At 49.3% G+C, this 26172-nt stretch overlaps 1 protein-coding gene across 1 annotated transcript in view; it reads right to left on the bottom strand.

Moving 5' to 3' along the window:
• Window positions 1–448: 448 nt before the first annotated feature.
• Window positions 449–26172, bottom strand: part of RASSF3 (Ras association domain family member 3) — a 68509-nt gene continuing 42785 nt past the window's right edge. Inside the window, exons 2-5 of the mRNA XM_040637225.1 lie at window positions 10368–10475; window positions 7921–8149; window positions 6097–6206; window positions 449–3175 (exon numbers count right to left, since the gene is read on the bottom strand). Of these exons, the coding sequence (XP_040493159.1) occupies window positions 3026–3175; window positions 6097–6206; window positions 7921–8149; window positions 10368–10475 (597 nt within the window). The 3' untranslated portion in view covers window positions 449–3025. The remainder of the gene's footprint in view (window positions 3176–6096; window positions 6207–7920; window positions 8150–10367; window positions 10476–26172) is intronic.

Raw genomic sequence — 26172 nt, 5'->3', positions numbered from 1 at the left:
GCTGACCAAAAAATACAAACGCTTTTAACGCCAAAAGTGGTCTGTTTCAAGGATAGACCTACAGGCAGGAAGGGAGGTGGAGAGGATTTCTGAAGAAGGGAGGATACCCTCCCTGCTTTGTTTTGTAGGGGCCACAGGGCGTCCACTTTGTATCAATTCTCTGTTCACATGCTGCCACTTTTGGATGTATGTATATTTCACAATTAAAACAATTGTTTTAGGAATGTGCTGTAGGGGCAGACACTCAGCTAGGGTTTTCTTCCCCAGAGGATAAGACAAAGGAAAAGCAACATTTGGGAGAACAAATGTGCCCCACTCAAGCCTAGTAAATCACTGCGCTCCAGCACATGTCCTCGTGGATCTGCAAAAGCGGCTCGTCCCACTCCTGCGACCTCCTTTTACCTGGCATATTATTATCATAAATAAAAACACATGAACACACATCAGCTAACAACTTCAACTTTTAATAATGGAAACAATTTGCCATTCCAGAAACAACTGCAGGGAAGAAAAATCTTCCCTATAAAAATAAACTCACCAAAATTATAAATATTATAACTTTTTTACTTCTGTGATTTAAAATGCTCCCCTGCAATACTACCCCCTTCATTTAACAACATTCCGGTACCATCACATATTGAAGAGAAAACAGTATTACAGCAAAGCTTCATTTAACATAAGAATTTGTACAATGATTTTTAAAAATCTTTGGCCATAGTGGCCTTTCTTCTTTTATGCATGAAAAATGCTGCTGCAGGAACCAGTGTTTGGGAGAGACCGTCAGTATTCCAAGAATTATATACTGACAGAATTTCAATACAGCAAGTTTTCCAAACTGCAACTTGTAGTGCACACGACAACGAGCGAGGTTCTGGATACTACAGAGGAGGATGCCTATTTTTAGACAATCTACTTCAAGTAAAAAAAAAAAAAAATTCACAGATAACCATCAGCTACTACTTTAGGTTCTAACAGTGTCTTAATCTGAGAAACAAATACTTCACGAAATATAAACTTACTGGGTGGGCAACTGAAAGACCAGGTGGTTGATAACAGTATACTCAAACCCATGCCACAGTCTGAACAGTAAAACCAGCACAAAAATCATGAAGGCATTCCCTGAACAATAAAGGTAAAGTGTTGGGTGACAATGTCACTAAAACCTCATCGATGCACTAAAAAGAAGTTACATGCAAAATTAAACAAGATGTGCCATACATATTTTATAGCTAGTTCTACCTTTTTTTTTCTCCCCCAACTCTCCTTACAAAGCTTAGGAAGGTATGATTGTCTCAGTGACATGTGTGCACAGCAGAACCACCGGGGACGCCTGCCTCCAACAAGACGGGTGCTCTGTGAAAAGGCAGAAGTGCCACCAAGAGGGAAACGGAATTGCAGTAAAGGCACAGTTCACTTAAGAGGCAAAGAAATGAAGCACCTTGGAATTTCAAAAAGAATCCATTAGGTGTCACCAAAGTGTTGACAATTCCTTGGGAATTTATAAACAAAATATATCTAGACTAAAATAGATTATAAGGCCCCTTTAGAACCACAGCACAGCTTTCCTGTTGTTTTCAGATTGACTGCGGCAAAAAATGAGGTTATTTGACCTGCTTTAAGGAAGGCTTCTATTGCACAGGCCTTTCTTTGGTTGGTAGGAACATGCACTGTTATTAAAGCATTTCCAAACAGAACCCCTCTTGCGTGGTCAGCTCAAGGGCGGCTGGTGGGGGGGGGAGGCTCCTCCCTTTCTGGCCACCCTCCTCCTTACAGTCAAGTACTCCTTTTGGAAGGAGGACCTGATGGCACTGGGTCTATAATCCACATCCCTATTCTACTTTATGTAAGAACAGACTGCAATAGAGAAAGGGGAGGGAAAAGAGGGGAGAGTGGAGGAGGAAGAGGGGAAGGGGAAGAAAAAAGGAAAACGGAAAGGAGGAGAGTGACTGTCACAAAAGGATGCTGTGAGCTCTCTACTTGACAACTCTCCCAGCTAACAGGAAAACAGCCGCCCCTACCCAGACTCCTTTTCAACTCAGAAACAGCCAGGGTGGGGGAGACCGGGAGTTAGCCTTCGGTCATTGCCCCAGCGCCCAGAGAAGCTACTCCGAGAAGGGAGCGCAGGGGCTGGTCCCCAGAGAGGGCAGCCCCCTGCTGCAGGACCCCCACCCTCACCCCCGTCTCAATCCACCTGCCCGGACGCTCTGCTCTCTGAGCACCTGCAGACTTCCCAGGTCCTCCCTTTGGTCTAGCTCCTACTTTCTTTGGCTCTGTTCCCACATCTTACTCACCAGCAAATCAAGCAATACTACACAATGGGTTTAACATCTCAAAACCAAATGCTTTCGCTTTCACGTCATAACCAAATACCCCTTTCTCCACGACCATCCACTCCTCACCCAAACCACAGCCCCGCAGAGCTCCCCGCTGCCCCTGGCGCCTTCTTCCAAACTTGCTCTTCGCGTTCTCTGTCAAACTCCTCACCAAACCCTCCACAAAGGCCTCGGAGTTCCCAGCTTCCGGTGCCTTTCAATTCACGTGGATCGCTTCCTCTGACATTTAAAGACAAAAAAAACCGGACAGGTAGTTTCAACATAGGACAAGTATTCAGAGAGATTCCTTGTTAAGCTTTAAAAAAAAAAAAAAGAATCATTTGCACATCCTTACGCTTAACTTCATCATCGCATAATTAACTAGAACAAAGGAGTAAAGTAAGAAAACAAACAAAACCCAGAGTCCTGCTTCCAAGCCGGCCAGACGCTCCGAGGAGCCCAGATTCACAGCTTGCCCGGGGGCGGCCCCAGCGCCGTCGGGAACAAGCGGCAGAATCCGGACAGAGGAGGCCGAAGGTGGCCGAAGGTGCGGACGCTGCGTGCCCGGTGGAGGGAACTAGATCTAGGCATCAAGGCGGGGGGAGACCCCAGCATCGCGGGGCAAGAAGAGCGCCCTCCGACAAGAGAGACGCCGGCTGCCGGCCCGTCCGCTGGGCCCGCGCCTCTCGGTCCGAGCGGCAGGGACGCCGCGCTTAGCCGGGTTTCCACACCTCGCTGAGGGCCTCCTCCAGCTTGTGCCGGTAGGCCGCGTAGCGCCGCTTCAGGCCCTGCAGCTGCTCGTCTTCCTCCTTGTCCAGGATCCGCAAGAAATTCTGCAGTTCCGGAAGGCTGAAGGCTTCCCACTGTGCAAGGACACAAGGAGAGATGCCAGGCGCTGAAGTCAGCTGAAGTCAGAACGTAGGCATGCCGGCCTTGAGCACATGGGGGGAGGAGGGCTTCCCTCCCACTCCAGCCCTCCCCCAGCACCCCAGCCCTCCCTCCCGAGGGCACCCAGGCTGGCCCGCACCTCTGCACCACCGCCCCCGCAGCTCTCCACAACAGTCCTCCCTGGTGCCAAAGACCTCAGGGACCTCAGTGTACTAGACAGACGCTTTCAAGGCTGACCGGCCCCCTCTCCACCTGACCACAGAGGCCTCAGAAACCTCTCCCCTCACCCTCTCCCTGCACTCACCACCATCACTGCCACCTTCTCTCACCTCCCACAATCTTACCAGCTCCTAAGCAGCTCTCCAACTGGCCTGCTCTTCTCTACTGCCTCTGCTGCACCCCACTTATTCACCACCCTCTTCTCCAGCCCGGGAGAACCCCGCCCATGACCTCCTTACTCCAGTCTTCCCTTCCCCCATCTATTCCCCAGCAACCAGGCTGAATATCAATACTCTTTGTACAATGCAAACCTAGGCATGCCCCTCCCCTGCTAGAATCCTTCCACGGCATCCCCTGGTTGTTCCTGCTAAGTCTGAAAGACCCTGACCCCTCTAGCTCCCCTCTCTCTGTCCCACTCATTACATTACCCTCAGTAGCTTTACCCATGTTCTCCACTCTGCATGGCAAACGCCTACTCAACCTTCAAGTCTCAGTTTAAATGCCACTTCCTCAAAGAAGTCCTCCATGATTTCCTTCCTCCCTTCCTTCCTTTCCACCCAGGATGAGGTCTATTAGAAGCTCTCACTGAGCAATGGTAGCCCGAATCACAAAGGATTTAAAAATTATGACAATGATTTGCTTAGCATTTCCCTCACCTACACTCTACCTACACTCCAGCTACAGTGCTTCTCACTCTCTGGGCTTTGCCACTTGCCCGAGTCTCTAACTGGTTTCCCCAACAGCACCTGGTACCTCGCAGGCACAGAACAAACATTTGTGGGGTTTAAGAAAACATTTTTAATTGATCAGTAAAGGTCAAGAAAGGTACCTGGCATCACCAGGGAGGGTTTTGTTTATTTTTTTCAAACGACACATCCTCCCCTTCTAAGACACATCCTCCTCTTCCAAAAGGGGGTCCTGGGCTGAGAATCACTGCCTTGGCCAGGTACAATTTCTTCTTTTTCCTCCCCCAAAGATGTATTTATCAGAGAGAGAGAGAGAGCATGAGTGCATGCACACAAGCGGGGGCAGGGCAGAGGGAAAGAATCCCAAGCAGACTCCTGCTGGGTGCAGAGCATTGAGCCCAACGCCCCAGGCTCAGGCTCACAACCCAGAAACCATGACCCGAGCCGAAATCAAGAGTGGGATGCCCAATGGACTGAGCCACCTACGTGCCCCAGGAACAATCCTGACAGGGAACTCCCAGGGGTGTGGGGAGGAAAGGAATCAAGATAACCTAACACAAGCAGAAGAGATGGAACATATGGAATAACCACCAAGTAGGCACCATGGTAGGCGGCTTTCTGGAGAATTCTGACCTGGTTATTAAAGAAAATAAACATGGAGTAGGAGGGGCACCTGGGTGGCTCAGTCATTAAGGGTCTGCCTTCAGCTCAGGGCGTGATCCCGGCGTTATGAGATCGAGCCCCGCATCGGGCTCCTCCACTGGAGGCCTGCTTCTTCCTCTCCCACTCCCCCTGCTTGTGTTCCCTCTCTCGCTGGCTGTCTCTCTGTCAAATAAATAAAATCTTAAAAAAAAAAAAAAAAAAAGAAACATGGAATAGGAGAACAAAACTTTCTACATCAGAATATTCTGTTAATTAAAACAGCACTGTCTTCCTAGAACTCCCCAAATCAAGCTCCAACTTACAGATCTATAAACAATTTACAAGGCATGTTTATATATATTTTTAATTTGTGACTCAAAACCACCTTTTAACATCTTTAGTCCCACTTTACAGATTTCAAAACTGAGGGCTAAAAAGACGATTTACGCAAGGTCGTGCTCCTAAACGAACAAGAGGAACAGTAGGAAGCGGAGTCCTGGTTTACTAACTTTCAACGTGGAAACTATTCTCACTGCATCACACAATGTTCTACAAGGACAATTCGTGCCACTTTCCGTTCAGGCAGAAGACGGAGACCAGGGCTTGCAAGATTTAGTCAAGTGCTGTTTTAAAGCTGGCATCTGATCTAGAAGGATGCTATAAAGTGCTTTTTTCCTCCAACTGAACTGGCCTAAATTCAATCCTCCCTGGAGAGAAAATGGCAAATGATGCATATACAAACATAATTTCTAAACCACTCTGGCAAGAAGAAAAGATTCTAGAAAGTTACACGTCTTCCATGGTAAAGAAACTGCATTTTTTTTTTTTAATTTCATTTTTTGATTGCATTTCCTTTTATATCTCCTTAAACGAATGAGCCTGGAGATGTTAGTAGCAAACATATGGAGAGTATCGACTTTCATATTTAACTGGATGAGGGTAATTTGGAGGTAGGAGGAGTGAAAAGGGCCCTTCGGGTGGGAGGAAGGTTTCTTACTTGCTCTCTCCCCACCTCTGAGAATTATAAACCAAGAGAACAGATATTGTTTAAAAAAAAAAAAAAGTTATGTGTGTGTATATATATAGTAGGCTAACTTTGGGTTCGTTTCTGAAATTCGAAAACACACAGAAAGCTGCCCTCCACAGACCAGCTCTCCCCATCCCAAGAGATACAGACAGACAGACAGACAGACAGACAGATGCGCATGCGCAGGCACGCTCTCTTACCTCCTGCTTCTCCCACCCCCAACCCCCAACCCCCGCCCCGGCGGGAATAAAATCACTAGACTAGAGCAGTAGAACAGGGCCAGCTGCTCTACACAGTGAAAGCAAGAATGAACTCAACTCACCTCTCCGATTTCATGTTCACGAAGAACAAAACTCAGTGTGTCTGTTCTGGGCCCAGCTACCAAACGCAGGTAGAGCGGATGTTCCCGGTCCGAGAGCTTACAGGCATAGACTGCGGAAGCAAACAGCCCGTTACAGGGTATTTCCTCGTTCCCTAGACCATACGCCTCGCCTTCCATCCCCTTCTCCAGCTCAAGGCAACAGCCCCATCACCCAGCCACCGAGTCACCGTCGTCCTCCTCCTTCTCCTCCTCCTCTCACCGTGAACAGCCTGCAGGGGAATGAAATCTATGCTATTTCCATTCTAGCTGAAGAGCACTGTGCCCTGATTGAAATGGAAATAATTCTCAAGAATGAATTTAAATGGTATTAGTTAGTCCCAAGATGGGCTTGTAATTCATTCTGCTACTCCTTTTAGAAAGCAATATAAATACACTCACGAAAGCATCTGCAACCCCTCGAAAAAACAGTAAAAATATACCATCCAAAGAACACAAATCAGAGCGAATCTCTCTATAGATTAATTTAGAATTAGGAGCAGCTGCAAAGAAACCAAGGAGTCAGAACGCAGGCTCTGCTGGCTGCAGGCACAGCTGTATGGGTCTCTTGCCACACACACACACACACACACACACACAGGGTACTAGCATTGCCTGCCACGTTCAAAGATTCTGCCAGCCACGAGGGTAATATTTCAACAGGGTGCCATCACTGTCCGTCTGGGCAGCTCGAGTGCAGCGGGCAGCCGACGAGGCCGGCAAGATACGATACCATCTGAGCTCCTGTACAGTGCTGTGGTGCTTCTGGATACAACCGCACCCTAGCTACTGATTTCCCTGGAGATGTAAACCCCACACTTCTGAGCCTGGGGACTCCTAAGGGTAGGAACCTTGGCCCATTCCTCTTTGTATTGGGCAGGGCCCAGCCCACAGTCTGGGTTCAAAAAAAAAAAAGTTTGCTCGCTCAGCAACTGGCTGTGTTACATCCCCAAACTGAAGAAAGGAGATTTCTAGCATGTCGACATTATTTCCTCCATTGCTGCTGTAGGCCTTACCCCCAAGAAACAGTTTAAGTAGCCGACTGCCCACACATCTGTACCATTTTCAAAGGAGCACCTGGTGGCTCCCTGAGTCACGGTCGTCCACCACTGGTTATCGATTTCTGCTCAACTACCTGACCTGGACTGCCACTCAGTTTCACGCCGTTACCGAACATTCTCTTTCCACCCGCTGACTGTGGGTGTGAAGTTCAGACAGGCAGACCCCAGAGGAGAATGCTGTTCACCCACTACGTGCCCCGGGGGGCCGGGTGCCACACTGCCCCAGTGCCATGGCAGGGGAGGCGAGCTCAGGAAACACTAGGGCCCAGGGCTGTGCCAGTGACATCAGTAAGTCTGAAACGTGCAGTAACACACACACGCCTCCCCATCCACCGAATCTCAGAGGAAGCAAGTCCCCCAGACCACCCCACGTTCAGACGCACATCAAATGTGGAATGTGAGAGTGAAACCCTCAAGCACAGAGGCATTCTCTTCTGTCCGGAAGAGCATCAAAATTAAGGCTTTAAGAAAAAAAAAAAAAATTCAAAGCGATCCCCCCCCACCCCGTGCACCCATCGCGTGTGCATGCCTCACAGCGCCTCAGACCCACAGCTGCCCGGCTCAAGAACACGGGATGCCAGGAAACACGAAGTCAAGTCACGAACGCCATGGCTTCCAGAACCTGGCCCTGGGCTCTGAGATACACACACCCAGCAGCGTTCCTGCTGCTCAGGAGGACGAAGATGAAAAAGCAGAGACCACTTTCATCTCAGCCCTGGCGGCGTACCTTGGTCTTCCCTGTGACAACGCTTATAAAGTGCAAACTTGGCAGGGCTCTCGGTCACGAGAAACTTCTTGAGCAGGGCCTCGATCACTTCCCCGACGGTGTTGGTGCTGCTGATGTGAAGCGTGTTCATACAGCCGTTGCTACTGGGAGCCAGTTTCCCAGAAGTCTGTGCGGGTCTGCAAAGCTCCATCTGGACTTGAATGAAGCCAGTGTAAATCCCATTTGAATTCTGAGGCAGGAAGCACAGCACAGTTAGATGGAAGGCGAGACACTCTTTCTCTTGTTCTTTGCTTTGACTGCTCCGTGACAGAACTTCACTCAAGATCGGCCCTGAGGGAAGGATCTGAGGGAGGCTAAGATCACCCCGGCAAAGTGCTTCCAGAGACAGGGTCTGGAGGGCAGATGTGGCGACAGAAGCCTCCTCGGGCTGTGGGGACTGCAGGCCGAGACAGACGCCTCTGAAGCCACATGTGAAAGGTCAGGGCCCGCTGGAGAGGTTACAGTCCACCGGAGCAGAGGCCAGCCAGATCCCAAGACTCACTCATGTGTGGGGGACACGTCGGGGCCAACTGCTCAGAGGAAACACGGGCAGCTGGGGACCAGCTAGGACACAGAAAAGGAGGGTCGTGGGGCGCCGGGCTGGCTCGGTCAGCTAAGCGTCTGCCTTCAGCTCAGATCATGATCTCGGGGACCTGGGAGGGACTCCCTGCATCGGGCTCCCTGCACATGGGAGAACCTGCTTCTCCCTCTCCCTCTGCCCCTCCCCCTCATGCGCACACGCCCCTGCTGTGTGCTCTCTCAAATAAAAACAATCTTCAGAAAAGAAAGAAAGAAAAGGAAGGTCTCTGGGGGACTTGGAAACACCCAAACAAGCCTGCAGGGGACAGTACGGGAACAAGCTATCCCATTCCTAGTGGCTATCATGGTATGTTCTAGAGGATCCACTTCACACATCCCACAGCGCGGGGTGCGTGACGATGCATCCCGGGTGCCTCAAGCAGCAACAGTGCAAAACCAGCTGAGGCTGCAATGCAACTACAGATACTGTAAGCACTTGTCTTTTTTGTCTTAACATGGTATTTACACCTCCTTCTATATACTATTTTTACCCGTTTCCCCGAGGTATGCTTCTTATACAAATAAACTGCACATATTTAATACACACAACTTGCTGAGTTTAGCACTTGTCTCAACTGATGGTAGAGACTATTTCTTAATTACCAAAATTAGGAATCATGGTCTAATCTTCACTTTTCCTTTTTACATCCAGGATATTTAGAAAAAAAAAATGCATTCGAATGTTTTATTAAAACAAAGCCTCAGGTGTTATACAGAAATCAGTTAAATTAAAACATAAAAAAACCTCCTTTTTGGTCCATTATCTTTCTTCCTTTCCACAAGATCAATTTACAATACTAATTCACTCGTTCATTCTTGTGGAAAGTATTACACAACACTTCAAATTTCTATTTTTAAAATGAGATGGAAGCTTGCATGTTTTCATCTCCATGAGGGAGGAAAGAAGAACCCATGGCAAGTGGGTATTTCTCCTTTGATGAAACGTGCATCTGAAACAGAATCACTGTTGGAGTAATGAACAATCCCGGGATCACGCGTCCCGCTTCCCCCTTTCGGGAGAGTCCCACTGGCGAGGGATCCTCCATCACAAGGGTTTGTATGTAACGCTCCTCCCCAAAGGTCACAGAATTCAGCAGGGCCTGTTCTAAACGAGTCACCGTGTCCTTTGCTGGACTGTCCGTTCACAGTCAACAGCCTGAGAGGCAGAAGTGCAAGGGCCCCGGAAAGGGGCATCAGGGGACGGCAGGTGCCTCGAGGAAAGTCACCGAACGCGAGGACGAGCAGAGACGCCAGTCCAGGGTGAGGCACATACATACTGCGCTGTTGTTGCTGGCTCTCCTCCTCCTGCCACTAAGCCCTGTGCCCTCGCCCTCCTACACCCTCGCTCCCCACTGAGCTTCAGCGTTCGGTACCACACTGCAGAAGCCCGAAACGACAACGGGGAGGGGGTGAGTACTACAGTCGCCATCTTCCACGACAACCAGCCGAGAGAAATCTTAGCTCAATTATGTTCTATTTCATGGGCATGAAATCCTTTTCCCGACACTTCCAGATTTAATTGCACAAGATAAAACTGACCTAAGCCTTATTAGAATCTGAGTTACCACCTTTGCGTTCAACAGGCATCGGCAATACTCAGTGCTACAAATCCTTCAGAGGGATCACAGACACTTTCACAATAAAACTTTAAAGGAGTAACCGATGGGGCGATAAGGCTACTTCGAAATATAGCTTTAATTCGAAAGCTGCAGAAATACTCCGCTTTATTGTCCCGCATACCCTGGCCATCACACTTCTGCAGATGGTAATACCAACAGTTTGTATTTGTCTTGACATCTGTCAGCGCGAACAGTACTACGGGTGCTTACCAAGGTCATCTTCAACTTGTCCGTGACTGCTAGGTTGTATTTATGAACTTTCTCTTTGATTTCCTCTTTGCTGAGGTAATTGTGGGTTTCCTTCTCTTTCTCCACATCCTAGAAGAAAAACAAGCCATGCGACACATGAACGAGCACAGAAAAAAAAGCAGATAAGCCAGGATTCTTTTCACATTCCACACAAGAACTCCGGAGCACTTCACCTTGAAATACGCACACAGGCCCGAACACACACGCCCTCTTACTTTCAAATCTCAGGGTCACCCACCAAATATGGCTTTCATTCCTTCAGACTACGTCTTCCTGAGGGCTCTATCGAATAAAACTAATCCGTCAGCAGCTAAAAGCAACACTTCGCTTATTATTTTGTAAAACTGTCTTTGCTAAGTTTCCCTTCTGTACAAACACCATTCTCTGAGTACCTGCAAGACTGGACATTTCCATTTTAAACAATATCTATGGACACATACCAACAGCTTCTCTTTAGCACGTTTTATGATCTTTATGGTCTTTACAGCTTTACCATATTCATAAGCAAAAAGCATGGTAGTTAATAATGTTAACCGGCACTCAATGACCTAATTATACACAACTACCAGAAGGTCATTTACCTTCTGAACAAATCATGTCAAGATACAAGTAGCCAAATTCCCCCTGCCCAACCACTCTCACCACCCCCCAACCTCTCCAGGCTCACCCCCGCTCTGACTCTCCACACCGTGGAGAGGACGATATAGTTGAACCCTCTTACCACTGAAGGATTCGTCAATGGTTTACCGTCTGAAGAGCTCAACCAACCCATGACATTATGCAATGGCTAATATGCAATCACAGATGACCAAACCTCAGTGTGCTGGGACCCAGGAAGCCAACTACCCAAGACACCTGCCTTGTGTTGCATTTAATTCCAGTAGACTGGGATATGTCTACTTGGTTAGGCTGTCACATTCCAGTTTCCAAAATAGATCAAGTTCCAAGTAGATTCACCTCCTAGTAGAAACTTAGCTGTTCCATGGCAGCAACTTACCTGAAGCTTGGTCCCAAAGCCTACCAACCTTCAGTAACTCCAGTTCCTGAGACCTGGGGGGGGGGGGGGCCTTGTCTGGGAACAACCCAAATAGTTAACAAACCAAACTCGGGACTGCCTGATTGGCTCAGTCGGTTAAGCGTCTACCTTCAGCTCAGGTCATGATCCCAGGGTCTTGGGATAGAGCCCCATGTTGAGCTCCCTGCTCTGCAGGGAGTCTGCATCTCCCTCCCCCCTCTCCCTCCTGCTCCGGCTCCCTATGCTTGTGATCTCTCTGTCGAATAAATAAATAAAATATTTAAATTTAAAAAAAAAAATCAAACTCAGGAGCGCCTGGGTGGCACGGCAGTTGGGCGTCTGCCTTCGGCTCGGGGCGTGATCCCGGCGTTATGGGATCGAGCCCCACATCAGGCTCTTCCGCTATGAGCCTGCTTCTTCTTCTTCCACTCCCCCTGCTTGTGTTCCCTCTCTCGCTGGCTGTCTCTATCTCTGTCGAATAAATAAATAAAATCCTAAAAAAAAAAAAAAAAAAATCAAACTCAATTTTAATCAGGTCCTCCATGTTGTTTCCACTAACACAAACAGGTCCCCACTGTTCCCGCACTGGATGTTTGAAAACTTAAAGAAAGGCTGCATGGTCACATTCAACCCTGAGAGTAGCAACTTAAAGGGTGAAGGGTCCTAACAATCTTCAAGAGAAAAAGAGGAAGAGCAGCTAATATGGACTGATTTATCCCCCCAATAAAACTTCTGAAGTGTCTCTTTTCGGACGATCCTCGCGGCCACAGGCTACCCAAGCCAGTCTCTGTTCCCATCTTCCCATGGGGAGCTAGTACACTTGCTCTCTCTCGATCAAATAAATAAAATCCAAAAAAAAAGAAAGAAAGAAAAAAAAAACCCAAAACATAAAATGGGTCTTGATTCATTCAGGTGTCAGGTATTTTGAATTCAAAGCCTGCACATAGCGGGAAGCTGACTATACAGGTCAGTAACTTCCCAAGTTCAGCAGCGTCCTAGTGAAGTCGCCCGGCTCAGAGACGCCAGAGAAATACAGAGAGCATGCCCGTTCCCCGGCAGGAGGAGGGAGCCTCAGAGTCCCTTGGGGAGCATTCTGTCTGCCAACATAAAACCCCAAAGCAATCCTATTTTTGGTGTCACTGGTTAGGAAAGGAGAAAAAAAAAAAAAAGCTGTAGATTAAAATAACCTTTCAGAAGCTTCGATGGCTATTTCTAAGGAAATTAAAAACATACATTGTACCTCTCTGCTTGCCCGGCTCTTTCGATCCAAATTCACTGGCCACCAGCCACAGCTAAAAGAGATAATGAGGCTTTGTTCCGATGTTCATTTTTCAGTACAGACTGTCCAAAGGCTCTCCAAAGCAAAAACTAAGAAGTGGACAGTAAGAGGTCTCCACTTCACAAGTGTGAGATGTGGCCCCGACAGGGCACGAGGGCGCTGGGACAAGGAAGCCCAATTCCAGCCAGGCCAGGGCTCTGACCCAGCATCTGTAGCCCACTAATCCCGTGCCCTCGGCTCACTGACCCAAGGGCACTCCCCTCACTTCGTATCAAATAAAAAGGACCAGAGTGAATCATCTTGAAGGTGCTTCCTGGCCTAACATGTGACCTATGGAGCAAGATGGTTCCCTTTAAGGAATCAAGGCAACCAAAGCCCCCCATGAAAAATGTACCCTCCCCCCAAAAAAAAAGTACAAAATGGGGCACCTGGGTGGCTCAGTCAGTTAAATGTCCTCTTGATTATGGCTTAGGTCATGATCTCGGGGTCGGGAGATCCAGCCCCACATTGCTCCCCACGTGCAGCCTGCCTGAGATACTTCCACTCCCTCCTTCTGTTCCTCCCCCGCACCCCTCTCTCTAAAATAAATAAAAATTTTAAAATGAACAAAACAGCTAATGCACAAATACGGTAGCGTATGTCCACCCTAGGGCTTACTACCGAAATAAGATGAGAAGCCTGAGAATGAAAAGAAGAAGGGATAGAGTGATTACGAACAAAGAGGCAGGGTCAAGTCAATTTAGTGAATTCCTTTTTTTTTTTTTAAGAATTTATTTTTAAGCAATTTCTACACCCAGCGTGGAGCTCCTCCTCACGTCAGCCTTCCCAGAAGCCTGAGGGAAATGGAAGGAGCTGGCAGGTCTGGAAAGAGAACCTTACCCTGGATCACCCACATAGGCGTAACTGAGACATGCCTGTGTAACAACTATCCTTCCCTCTCAGAGATTAAAAACCAAGGAAACCATAAGGAGCAGTAACAGAAAAGAAGTGGCCCCAAGGACCTTCAAGATCTTTTCAAGGAAGAACACCCTGTTATTAAAGGATCAACTGGAAAGTAGATCCCCGAGAAGCAGCTAACACCTTAAAAGGCTGGGACCCTGATTTTTTTTTTTTTTTTTTTTTTTTTTGGAGCTGTAACTGACACACAACACTGTATCTGTTTTAGGGGTACTGCAGAAGGATTGGACATACTGTGAAACGATGACCACAAGTTAGCAGGCCTTATCAACTCACATATTACAATTTCTTTTTCCTGTGATGAGAACTTTCAAGATCTCCTCTCTTACTCGACCCCGTACTGTGAAGTCGACTGACACAGCACTTGCACACCTCGGCCACACACCAAGGCCTGCGCCCTGAGTAAATATTTACTGAGTGTCTGCTGTGTGCCAGGCCCTCGCCCGAGCGCGGGGACGGCAGGCGCCACACCTCCACCATCTCGGCGCTCCCTGTCGGGCACAGGCTGAGTAGGAGTGAGGAAGGTCGAGGGGAAAAGGCTTCTGAAACGGTAACTTAGCAGCTTCTGGGTGAAGGAGTTTGAAAGCAGGGGGAAAGGCACAGAGGTAATGAGCTCGGGCCCTGGAGTGGAGAACACTGGTTTCTTTTAGTGTCAGAACTGGAGGAAGGCTCTAGAGCTGGAAAACCTCCCAAGTTTTACCCCTTTAAAATTAAGAGACCCCCCCCCTTTCCTCTCCCATAGGGAAGAACCCTCCTGCCCATCCTCTGAATGCAATGCCTTTGGGAAGACGGCCTTATGGGTGAGAAGGAGAAAAAACATGCAACCCAGAAGGAAGAGAGCAGGTACAAGGGCCAAAAGGTGAAAAAGAAGGAGGGGTTTTTCAAAACCTGTGTGGCAAGCACAGGAGAGATCTTGAAAACAGTACAGACGTAACCTCGACCTGCGCTGGCAAGGACAGGAAACACATGGGGCGCAGCCGTCTGAATGTGTCCTTACTGCTCCCGGCGCCACACCCAGGTGTGCCTGCTCCGGCAGTCCCAGATCCTCTCTTTTACAGGCCACTTATCTTTTATAGGCTTCCAAACCTCCAGAATCCCCGTTCTTCCAGAAAATGATAAACCTTGCCCTCTCCTCTAGTGTTTTCATCCAGCAAGCCCGGGGGCTGCTCTGGGGTTTGCCTGGTTCCTGGGTGGGGTGTCACAGGGCTGCTGCTTCCCCGTCAACCTCCCCCCACAGGGCCCCACCCTGCTCACAGCCGGTGTCCTCAGCGCAACAGGCCGTCCCAGGTTCAATCCAGACCTCCAGACTGCCCTTCCAACGCCCTTTACAACTGGGCCAAGGGTCTGAGAGTTGTTTATGCCCTTCTGGCTGTAAGTTCTCTGGAACTCGAAATTTTATCTCAATATTTTAAGTTAAAAATCTAACAATAATAACAAGATAAAGCGACCAAAGGACCGGTTCCCGGGTGCGAGTGAGAGGTGGCCTCCGGCTCCTGCCCCACTGTGGCCCACCTCTGAATCACTGGTGCTAGCTTGGGGACCAAAGGCAAGCTATTTAACCCGTCGGAGTCTGTTTTCTCATCTCTGAAACATGTGCAAACCAATATGTACTTTATGGAGCGGCTACGAAAATACAACACAACTCATTATTCAACAATTCTGAGTGCCCGCTGGCGCCCGGCCCGGTGCCAAGCGCTTAAAGCAACGACACAGCTGTGGCAGCTGCCTCTCTGCATCTTCGTGGCCGGCAGCCTCGTGGACTCTGTCCTACTCCCGCCCCACTCCCCGGCGTGTTTTCTTTAAAAAAATAAAACGACAGTCCCTTTGAAAAATGCAACTAGCCCAGATTCTGAGTGGAGGACAATGGGTGCACAGCTCCTGATGCCGATGGCTCAGGGAACAGCGTCCATACGTCTCCGTGGCTGGGCCCAGCGCCCCCAGACTCCTGGCCAGGTGCAGGGGCGAGCCTGTGTCGGCGTTCAAGGGTAATGGACCAGACCAACAGGTGTGTCCTCGAACTGAGGTGAGATTCCAAACTCATGAGTTCCTACTTTCAATCGCATCTTCCAGCTGTTCACCTGATGATGTCCCCAACAGACCGAGAGACCCAGGGCGCTACCCGGAGGACAAGCGCCCGTCCTGGTCCAGAATGAAACACCAGGTACTGCCCTGTCTCGGGACACGGGGCCCTTGCTGCAAATGGAATGGAGGCAGGGCCAGCTCAGGTGGAAGGGAGCCTTGATCACGACTTCTTTACAAGTCCTCCTTCCAGACTCTGTTCCAACAAAGATAGCAAATGAAGTGCTGTGGACCTCACCAAAAACGAAGAATCTTCTCTGGGAGACAGCTTTCCCCCGCCGTCACGGGGAGACCCAGCAGAAACCAACGCAGGTCTGCATTTAAGCCCAGCAGTAAGCAAGTCCTCTCCAGCAGCTAGTGAGCAAGCAGCTTGGGGGCTCAAAAGAAACCCTCCACAGGTCAAGTTAGATGCTGCTGAACTACGTGTTAGCAGGAAAAACTGTCCTGAAGGGTCTTTCCAGTGTGCACAGTGGAACCCCTGTGATGGCGACAGGACAGAATCTCACACGGAGCTAAACCCCCAGAGAGGGGCTTTTCGGCTGGGAGCATATTCTGGGCGTGACAAGGGCCACAGGGGACAGCTTTGCACTTGCATTCGATGCCTGCCAGACGTTCTTCACTTTTGGTTCCACAACCTCAAAGACTTAAAAGTAGGCAGAGATGCTGAGGGAGCCCAGAAAGTTCTCCAGTTAGGATCAGCATTGCTGATACACCAGCGCCGTCCCACAGCGTCTTCTGCAGGGAGGGAGAGGAGCCAGAGCCATGCTGCCCAAAAGAAAAGTCACCAGCCACGTGTGGCATGTGAGCACTTGCAACGAGAAACTGCATTGTCACTTGTCTTTAACTGTAAATAATTTAAACGTAAACAGTTACGTGTGGCTCGCAGGCTCAACCGGACAACGTGAGTCTAGACCGTAGCGTGCACAGGTGTAAGCGAGGAACGAGGTGGGGGGAAGCTGCAAGAGAGCAGGGTAAAACGCTATGCTCGAGTCAGAGACAACTGGGTTCTGGAGCCAACAATATGCTATTCCTGAGGGAAAGAATAGGAACACTTGCTTCTGGGGTGCTTCATGCTGCTGTTCTTGACCTTAAAAGTACAGGGTGCTGCTCACTGCCACGTTCTCACGGCACCAGTGTGGACAATCGGCTGGGAGCCACGACTAGAGACTCACGCTTATCTTGGGGAACGGCCATGGCATGCTGATTCATCCTGGCCAGTCCCGAGCTTTTCCCCCTGCCAGATGGGAAGAGTTTAAAAACAGTGGGATATAGAGCTGGGGCTCTGTTTTCCTCTAGGTGAGGGTTCAGGGACTCACCTTGCCCACATTCAGCTTACAAACTACAGGCTTCTGTGCAGCCATAAAAGATGTCTGCTGTTCATGTTTCCAAGAGCAAAGAAAGAGGAAGAGGAAGACTGTCACAGCCCCCTCCCCCTCCTCGTACGGAGAGAGGCATCAGTGCCGTCTCAGGGTAGGAAAAGCAGACGGCAAAGGGGGCAGCTGAGAGGACGAGGGCAATGGGCACAGAGCCCCCGCGACACCCCCAGGGAACACTGCTCCTCCGGGATGTTCTGTGGACAGAAAGGGTGCTCACTGTACCTCCTCCTCTCCCTCTCCCACCCCCCTCGGCGAGCCCCAAAGCACTTCAGAGTGCTACAGGATCTGAGAAGACCCGCAAGTTAGAAGAAAATAAACGCGTATCAGCACACAGCGGGAAACTAAGAAAACAGACCCGTAATGATGTTTTAAGTATGAAATTCATTCTTAGGAACAGATGGGTACATTATATAAGAACAGATATTTCTTTCATTAATTATTCATTTAGTGAGTGGATCCTGTATTCATTCAGGGATATTAGCAGACCCAAACCACATCTGTCGAACCTGACAATTTTAAACCACCTCTTTGTCTCAAGGCTACTTGTTTAACAACAAAGAGAACAGCAGAAGGGAGTCTAGGTGGGTGTTTTGGAGGACTTTTTTTTTTTAATGGACTTCAAAAATAGAACCAGGCTGCAACCTTATAAGGACGGAGCACTGTACTAGGCCTCTCTTCCATGCACTTGGGAGAGAGGTCACCAAGAGCCATCTACTGCCTTTATATGCTCCCAGCCTCACCCCTACCACTCAGCCACACTAGACTCCCCCCTGAGAGCCCGTGTGCACACACCACTCTGCTCCTCACCTCCTGGGGAAGCCGTCCCAGCCACAGGAGCCCTCACTTCCTGTCTCAGGAGCCCCGAGGCTGCCCCCGTCCAGGCAGATCTCGCATCTGCGGCACCTGGTGGGCTGCTTCCTGTGTTTACTCCTGCCTCCCCATAACCTGACAGCAAGTTTAAACCTTCCACTCCGAGCACAGTCCTGGGCCCAGCCCGGGGCTGGAAGGCGGCTGTCAACGGCTCACGTCCATCCGGTCACAGAGCCCCCATCTACAGACTGCATTTGCAAGCCACCCTTGCTTTTGTACAGCTTATCAAATCTGCGGGAGGTTTTTGGTTTGCTTCTCGAAACTCAATGAATCTGCAAGGGCACACAAAAGGCCTTTGTAAGACCAGAAACCAGGCTGTATACGCTTCTGTTCCCCATCTGCACCATCAAAGGCGCGAGTCCTTCAAAGCATGCCCCGTACTACCTCACACACGCGGGGCAGTGAGAGCAGGCACGGGCCCAGGGTGTTAATAAGATTAATTGCAGTTGTGATCTGCATGAAGCGAGCTTCATCTGGGCCTTCCATGACCTCACTTTCTAAAGCCCTTGGTTACCAGTCCACAATACCCTATATGGTTGTGCTTTCAAAACCGGGTCGCGTGCCAATCGTCGGACAGCCACTCGTTTGTTTGGAGTCAGAAAACAAGCTTGGAGGGGGACCCATCTCTGCAGAGTGCCCCCGCTGCAGAGCCCAACCTCAAGGCGTACCAGATTACACTCGGACTCCCGAATCCCAGTTCCACATGTTTTCAAAGGAGTCCATTAAGATGCGGTTCATTTCTGAAAGGCGATACATTTTCACAACTGGTGTAACTTTCTCAAATTCCAGGTGAGCTGGGTGACAAAGGAAGGAAAGATTATTAGGGGCCTCAGAGACAAGCACATCCAAATCCAGCTAATCAGCTTTGATAATTAGCAAAAGACTGTGGCCACAGGTGAGTCAGCTGGCCCGCCTCTCTGAGGTTTCGGTCTGAACAGGAGAAGCAGTGGGTTCTTGGGTTTCCAAAGGAAGGCGTGTCCTCAAGGACAGCTTCCCTGCTTATGATGAGAGCTTTGGACTATGGTCCCTGTCCTTTACAGCAATGAGTTTTCTAATATTTTTTTTATTTATGGAAGTAATCTCTACACCTAATGTGTGGTTTAAACTCATGACCCCAGGGGCGCCTGGGTGGCACAGCGGTTAAGCGTCTGCCTTCGGCTCAGGGCGTGATCCCGGCGTTCTGGGATCGAGCCCCACATCAGGCTCCTCCGCTATGAGTCTGCTTCTTCCTCTCCCACTCCCCCTGCTTGTGTTCCCTCTCTCGCTGGCTGTCTCTATCTCTGTCAAATAAATAAATAAAATCTTAAAAAAAAAAAAATAAACTCATGACCCCAAGATTAAGAGTTGCACGCTCTCCTGACTCAGCCAGGCGCCCCAGTTTACTAATATTCTACCTCCACCACCGCCCTAAATCAAGTACCTACAATGTTAAGTCCACTGAGTACTAGGAAAATCAACTGGAAAAATAATCTAAGCAATCACTGAGAAGCCAGGAGGGAAGGGAGAAAGATACCACACTGGTAAGTGGTGACATAGTGTCCATCCTGAATTCCAGATGAGAATATCTCACCGCTCACAACTCGAGGCTCATCCAGCAGCCACGGCCTCTGGCTAAGAGCAACGGGCTCTGGAGCCACAGTCCCAGTCCAGGTTAGCCCGGGGATGCCACAGGCTCTTGCAGGTCAGGTCTGTTGACCTCCCCATCCTTTGATTGGTTATGGAACCTTTGAACCTTGGCTATAAGGGGAGGGAGGTCCCAGAGAAAGGAAATGAGCAGCCTCATCTGGAGGTGAGCCAGACAGGAAGCGTGGGGGAATGCTGCAACAACCAGGAGGAGGCAGGTGGAGCCCATCTGGGAAGCTGAGCAGGCTCTGGGTTGCTCCAACCCCACCAAGCGCAGAAATGTGAAAAATCAAGGGCAGAGGCTTGCAAGCAAGTAAGAGTCATCACCTAATTTGAACGGAGAACAGAGTCTTTCAAGAAAATTAGAAATGTCTATGGGCCAGGACTCCCCAAAAAAATTATCAGAAGCAAGCTTCTCCAAAAGATACTTGGTGTTCCTCCTTGCCAATTATAATATGGAGTCTAAGTTACCACCACATTACAAAAAAAAAAAAAAAGATGTGAAAGCAACTTAAATTCTACATTTTCAGGCAACACAGAGTTAAAAAGTGTGGATGACAGCAATTTGTTGAGGGCAATGTCCAGGAAGTCAATTTTTTTTTTAAAGATTTTATTTATTTATTCAACAGAGATAGAGACAGCCAGCGAGAGAGGGAACACAAGCAGGGGGAGTGGGAGAAGAAGCAGCAGGCTCATAGCGGAGGAGCCTGATGTGGGGCTCGATCCCATAACGATCCCATAACGATCCCATAACGCTGAGATCACGCCCTGAAGCAAAGGCAGACGCCCAACCACTGTGCCACCCAGGCGCCCCCAGGAAGTCAAATTTAACTCCTTAAGGCCTGGATTTCTAAATACTCAATTCTTACTCATTGCAGCCTTAGTAATGCACTAGTCCAAACATACTTGTAAAGTTCGCTCTCACACCATCGGATGTACAGAGGTGGCACCATGAGAAAAAGGGAAAGAATCATCAGTCCTTTTAGGCCAGATGTCAGGACCAGGAAAGATTTTCGTTATTCAAAGGTGAAAGTCCGAAGGGGGCCACAAGGGTTAAAACTGTTTTCTAGCACTCTTGTTCCCATTCATTCACTCCACTCCCTTTCCTGAAGTATCCTCCCCTACACTCCACTAATGGCTGCTCTTTTGAATAAGTTTGTTCACAGCCCTTAAAAGACTTGACTGAAGTTACCACGTGTAGAAGGCCTCATTCTTCCACACCACAGGCAATACACGATGAAGGACAGAGAGAGAGTCCCCACTGCTGCCCTCTGTTCTCAGAAGACATCTCCACGCCCAGCTTTACCCTGTCAGGGTTTCTTTTACGAATGCAGCCCCAGGTGTTGGTTTTATCTGAGGAATCACCTTCTATCTTCCTACCCAGAAGGTGAAAGTACTCCATAGTTAAGTAAAAAGATAGAGCAATTCAAATAAAAATCAGGTGAATTATTACCCTGAAGGGCTTCACATAAGCAATTCGTAAAGATAACTTTTTTCTACAGAAATCCTCTCCTGGGGCGCCTGGGTGGCGCAGTCGTTAAGCGTCTGCCTTCGGCTCAGGGAGTGATCCCAGGGTCCTGGGATGGAGCCCAGCATCGGGGGCTTCCTGCTCCACTGGGAGCCTGCTTATCCCTCTCCCACTCCCCCTGCTTGTGTTCCCGCTCTCGCTGGCTGTCTCTGTCAAATGAATTAAATCTTTAAAAAAAAAAAAAAGAAAGAAAGAAAGAAATCCTCTCCTGCCCTCCTGCTTAGTCGTAGATGGGGTGAGAAATACAAAAGTCATAGGAAGCCTGTCAGGGATACAAGGCTGGTCACAGTGAGCGGCTTGGGTGAGTTACGTGACACCCAAACTCACTCCAAGAGCAGAAGAGAGACCAGGGAGGGAGAATCCCCTCCAAGAAGCCCAAGGGCCTGGCCCACCCTCACCCAGGCCAATCCCAGCCCAGACCTGCTGCCTTGAGAGTTCTAGCAATTCCAGAAACAAACAGCTGAACTTCCCCAGCACTTAGGGGAGGAAAAAAGGTCTTCTCAATATACCTCCCCCATTCTGTTTCCCTTTCCTTTCGGGCCACTCTTCCAAAACCAGACAGCAGAATTAGCCAACCCAAATCCCTGGGAGGGGCTGAGGAGGGGAGGAAGGTGACAGGAGCTGCACTTCGTGAATCTCATCACCAAACTCCAGACGCTTCGCCACCCCCTTCACAACCTGACTCTGAATTCTTACAATAACCCTATAATTGGGTACCACTATTATCCCTATTTTGCAAATAGGAAAATGGACGCTTACAAGGATGTGCAGTTAGTGCAGAAGCTAAGTAAGGTTCATACTGGGTCCATTTGATTCAAAACCCCTCATGAGGCCAAGAAAGCAGGAGGAGGAAAGAACCAACCATGTGCACTGCTGGCTTCTGGAGGCTTAGCTGTTTTGAAACACTGTATTCAACCTAAATTTTGCAGGGGGAGGCACTAACACAACTAACAATTTAGTAGAGAGTTCGTTATCTGGGAGCACCTGGATGGCTCAAGTTGGTTAAGCACCCAACTCCCGATCTCAGCTCAGGTCTTGATCTCAGGGTCATGAGTTCAAGCCCCTGTGTTGGAAAGAGAACGAATTAGTAATCTGGCCAGGACCACACAGAATTAGTTTAAAAATTAGAGACTGTATTCCCAGCTTAAGGAAATAGCTAAATAATACTTTCAAATCTCAGAGGGACCCTACAGGAGCTGTTAACATGAACCTTACAGGAGAGTCTTTCATAGGAATAGCAGGGGGGTAAAAATCAGAGGAGAAACTGTACATCCAGTATGACAGACTACGTGCCCAGTCGGACCACAAGCCCAAAATGGCGTCGCTTGTGCTAAGCCCAGATCTCCAAACAAAGATTTACTACCTAACTTACAGTTTCAGCCTCCCCCAGGAGTGGAGCCTCAAACCAGTCCATTTGGAATCACCTGGTCAGCACTAGTGAGGTCATCAGCCTGAGAGATCCCTTCTGTCCCCTAAAGGAAGGTGACCTTGCCAGAATCTCTCTGCTTTTGTACTTCCCAGTCATTGTTCCATGTGCCCTGCGTGCGCCTCCCCCCCCCCAAAAAAAATCTTTTGCTTTGTACAGCTCTTCAGAGCTCCTTTCTGTCAGATGGGATGCTGCCCGATCCATGAATCATTGACTAAAGCCAATAAGATCTTATAAAATTTACTCAGCTGAATTTTATCTTTTGACATGCCCAAAGACTAGAAAGAAATATTCCAAAATGTTAACAGTGCTCATGCCAGACTGGTGAGATTGGAGATGGTTTCTCTTTCCGCACAAAACTTCTACAAATTTTTCAAAAACTGCTCCGGAAGTCTGTATGACTGTTAAAGCAGGGATAGAAAAGACTTTCACATATTAAAAAATTAGAAATAACCTTAAAAACAAAAGTAAACACAAAGCAATTCGGCACTTCAGCATAAATGGACACACTGATGTGCTGACCCCGCGCAGGGGGGCAGGCCTCCTTCAGCTAAACCACCACGACAGGAAGACCAGGGACCAGGGCAGGAGGCTGCCACCTGCCCCGCAGGCCTGCCGCCCTCCCAGAAGCCAGCAGGGAAGCTGTGGGGAGAACCGGCCAGAGTCCTCGGTAAAAAATAGGCCCTTGTGGTCTGGGAAATAGAAGAGCCTCTCCAACCACGTAAAAACAAAAACAAAAAACTGCTATTGCCAAAGACTGCCAAAAGGAAAGACGGTTTTTAACATCACCCTCTCACGTCAACCAATTTAAAAATTAAAAGCTACCCTCCCCAAAACTGCCCTGGAAACTGAGCTGCCAGTAAGGGGGGGGGTGCTCATGGTGGGGGGTGTTTACAGCATTTGAAAGTGTCTTTGTTGTGCAGGAGTGTTTGTGTTGCTGGTGTAACCCGGAGGGCTCACACACCCTCCAGCCCTGTTTCCCTCCAGGCTCCGCAGGAAGTCCGAGGCCCGCAGGAAGTGCCCTCCCTCCTGCCCCACCTTTCCTCAGCCACCCGCCCGGGGGTCGGGCCAGCACAGCCTGGGGGGCGGGGGAGGGGGTCTCTGCGGGAGCTGGAAACACACTAAAAGCAAAAGGCGGGCTTGAGGTGGAAAGAAGAGAAATGGAAGGTCATTTAATGAACGTGTGGGCGTTAGGGTTTGAGGCAAACGTGTGTGGGTCAAAGCTGGGTGCGCACGGCCTCCCAGCGGCGCCTCGCGAAGATGTGGACAGGAAGCGAGCAGCAGACACTGAGCAGAGGTCACCGCGCAGTGTTCCACACAGGATGTGCGCCTGCCGAGAGCTGCATTCTGCCCGCCTGCAAGAGCAGGGCCCCCAGGGCCCGGGAAGGTCTAATCCAGGACATCCCAAGAAACGGAGACAGGGCTCCGTCCCATTTGACACATTCCGCACCAGGTCCCTTGCACAAAGATGTGACTGTTTCCCCATTTTCACCCTTTCGCCTAGCCCCCCACGCCCCCCCACCAGGAACTTTTCCATAGTCCTCTAACATGTATAACAAAATCTTAGAACAGCCACTTAAAGAATGTCCTAGAAAAGAAATCGAATATCTGGAATTGAACGGCATCTGTTCCCCAAGGTTAAACAGGCCACAGTGTTCAACTCCTGACTACAAAATCAATTCCAGGTGTAACGCAAGTCCCGTCTACGGGGTGTAGGACATGTAAAATCCTTTCAACGCAGCACTTCACTTCCTTAGGAACAATGGTTCCCCTCCCAAAATATCAAAATTAAAATACTCACTTCCAAGCCCACTCTGCTGAGAACGACCTCCCAATCAGCAGGTCTCCTGAGGCTCCAAGCCAGGATGGAAAAGAAAGAACATACGGGCTGGTAAATGGTGCAGACAGGCTGGGTGAGCTCTGCACGCTCATGAGGAGGAAACGGAGAACGAGCCCGGGTTATTAGACATAGGTTAAATCTACTGTGACCGTCCCCAAGAGTCCCTGAGGTAGGAAGACGAAGCCCATGTGCAGACGCATAAACCAACACAAAGCTCACAGAGGCACAATGTCAACGGCCTGGCCAGCTCCAAAACTAGGTCCTTTCTATCCATACCAATGGCCTCTAGAGCCTATCTGTGGCCAACTAGCTGTGTGACTTTAGGAAAGGACATCACCTCTATGGGTGTCATTTATCTTACCTCTTAATAGAAAAAGGCCTCCTCTCTCCACCCAGGAGCCTGCCTCCTCCACAAGGAAGGAGCACAGGACCAGCGGGTCTGGAAGCACAAAGTGGGTGTGCATGCAGAGCCCTCCTCTCCCTCTGTCCTCACTTGGGGGCCAGTGTTCTGCTCTGAACCCATAGCGGGGCTATCCCCAGCCCAGCACTGAGGTCAGCCTCGGGGAGACCACCTGCCCACGGGGATAGGCCACATTCTCCATTATCAGCTTCATCTATTGTCAGCAATCCAGATACACCCTGGTCTCCATCTTCCTCTCTCTGGTTTTCCTTCTCAACTAATTCAGAACTCAGGGAGGGAAATGGGATGACAGGTGGTCCTCCTTGAATATCCCAACAGTGGCACAATGGGAACATTTCTAAGACAGAAATTCTAGTAGTCTAAAAGAGAAGCTAGGACCCCCTTCTTTCAAGGGATTTGGAAGAGAAAGCACACACACGGTCCGAATAACTGAAAAACATACTCAGAAACTGACAAATGCGAACTGCTAACTAAGCATACCTAACTTTCACAAAGTCAATGTTGTTCCCCACCGGAGGCAGGTAAACCGCATTTTTCGAAAGCACACACTATTCCAGAAACATAAACACACCTCAGAAGTGTCCCGTGCCATCTAGGGCTCAGGCAGAGGCAAGGTTGGTATGCAGGTGTTCTCATCAGGCTCGCCACGAGGCAGGGGGCTTCTTCCCACCACCACACCCTGACCTTGTCAACACTTCCGGGCCGCTCCCAACTCAACGAGTTTCTCTCCTGCTTTCTCTTCAGCTCTCACTTCCTTAATTCTCCCCGTGAAGAGACAGGTCTCTTGGTCAACACCATCACCAAATAATAACTCCCTCTCTTTCTGCTCAGTAAACGGGCCAACTCTGACATTTGACAAATATTTGTTAAGCACCTAAATATTCAGCGAACAGTCGTGTGAGGCACTGGGACAGAACAGCGAGAACACAGGTTATGCCCTTCAGGACAGGGGTGGGACATGGAAAGTGGTGCTACTGAGGAAGACGGGGGATAGAAAAGAGAGCACAGGGGCACCTGGGTGGCTCAGTGAGTTGGTTAATCTGCCTTCAGCTCAAGTCATGATCTCAGGGTCCTGGGATCGAGGGCCCCCCCCCCGCCCCCCGCATCAGGCTCCCTGCTGAGCAGGGCGTCTCCTTCTCCCTCTGCCTCCTGCCCCCAGGGCTTGTGCTCTCTCTCACACTCTCTCTCTAACAAATAAACAAAATATTTTTAAAAAAGAAAAGAAGAGCACAGGACAGAAACAGCTTGGGAAGGCTTCCTGGAAGAGGTGAGACGTAAACTGCAACCAGCCTCAGACATCTGTAAATCCGTCTGTCAAAGATGAAGTCACTCCTCGTTTGCTTCCCCATCAA

The sequence above is a fragment of the Ursus maritimus genome, unplaced genomic scaffold, assembly GCF_017311325.1.
Source record: "Ursus maritimus isolate PB19 unplaced genomic scaffold, ASM1731132v1 scaffold_21, whole genome shotgun sequence".
In the NCBI taxonomy this organism is placed as follows: Eukaryota; Metazoa; Chordata; class Mammalia; order Carnivora; family Ursidae; genus Ursus; species Ursus maritimus.
This window is presented reverse-complemented; position numbering and strand designations above follow the sequence as displayed.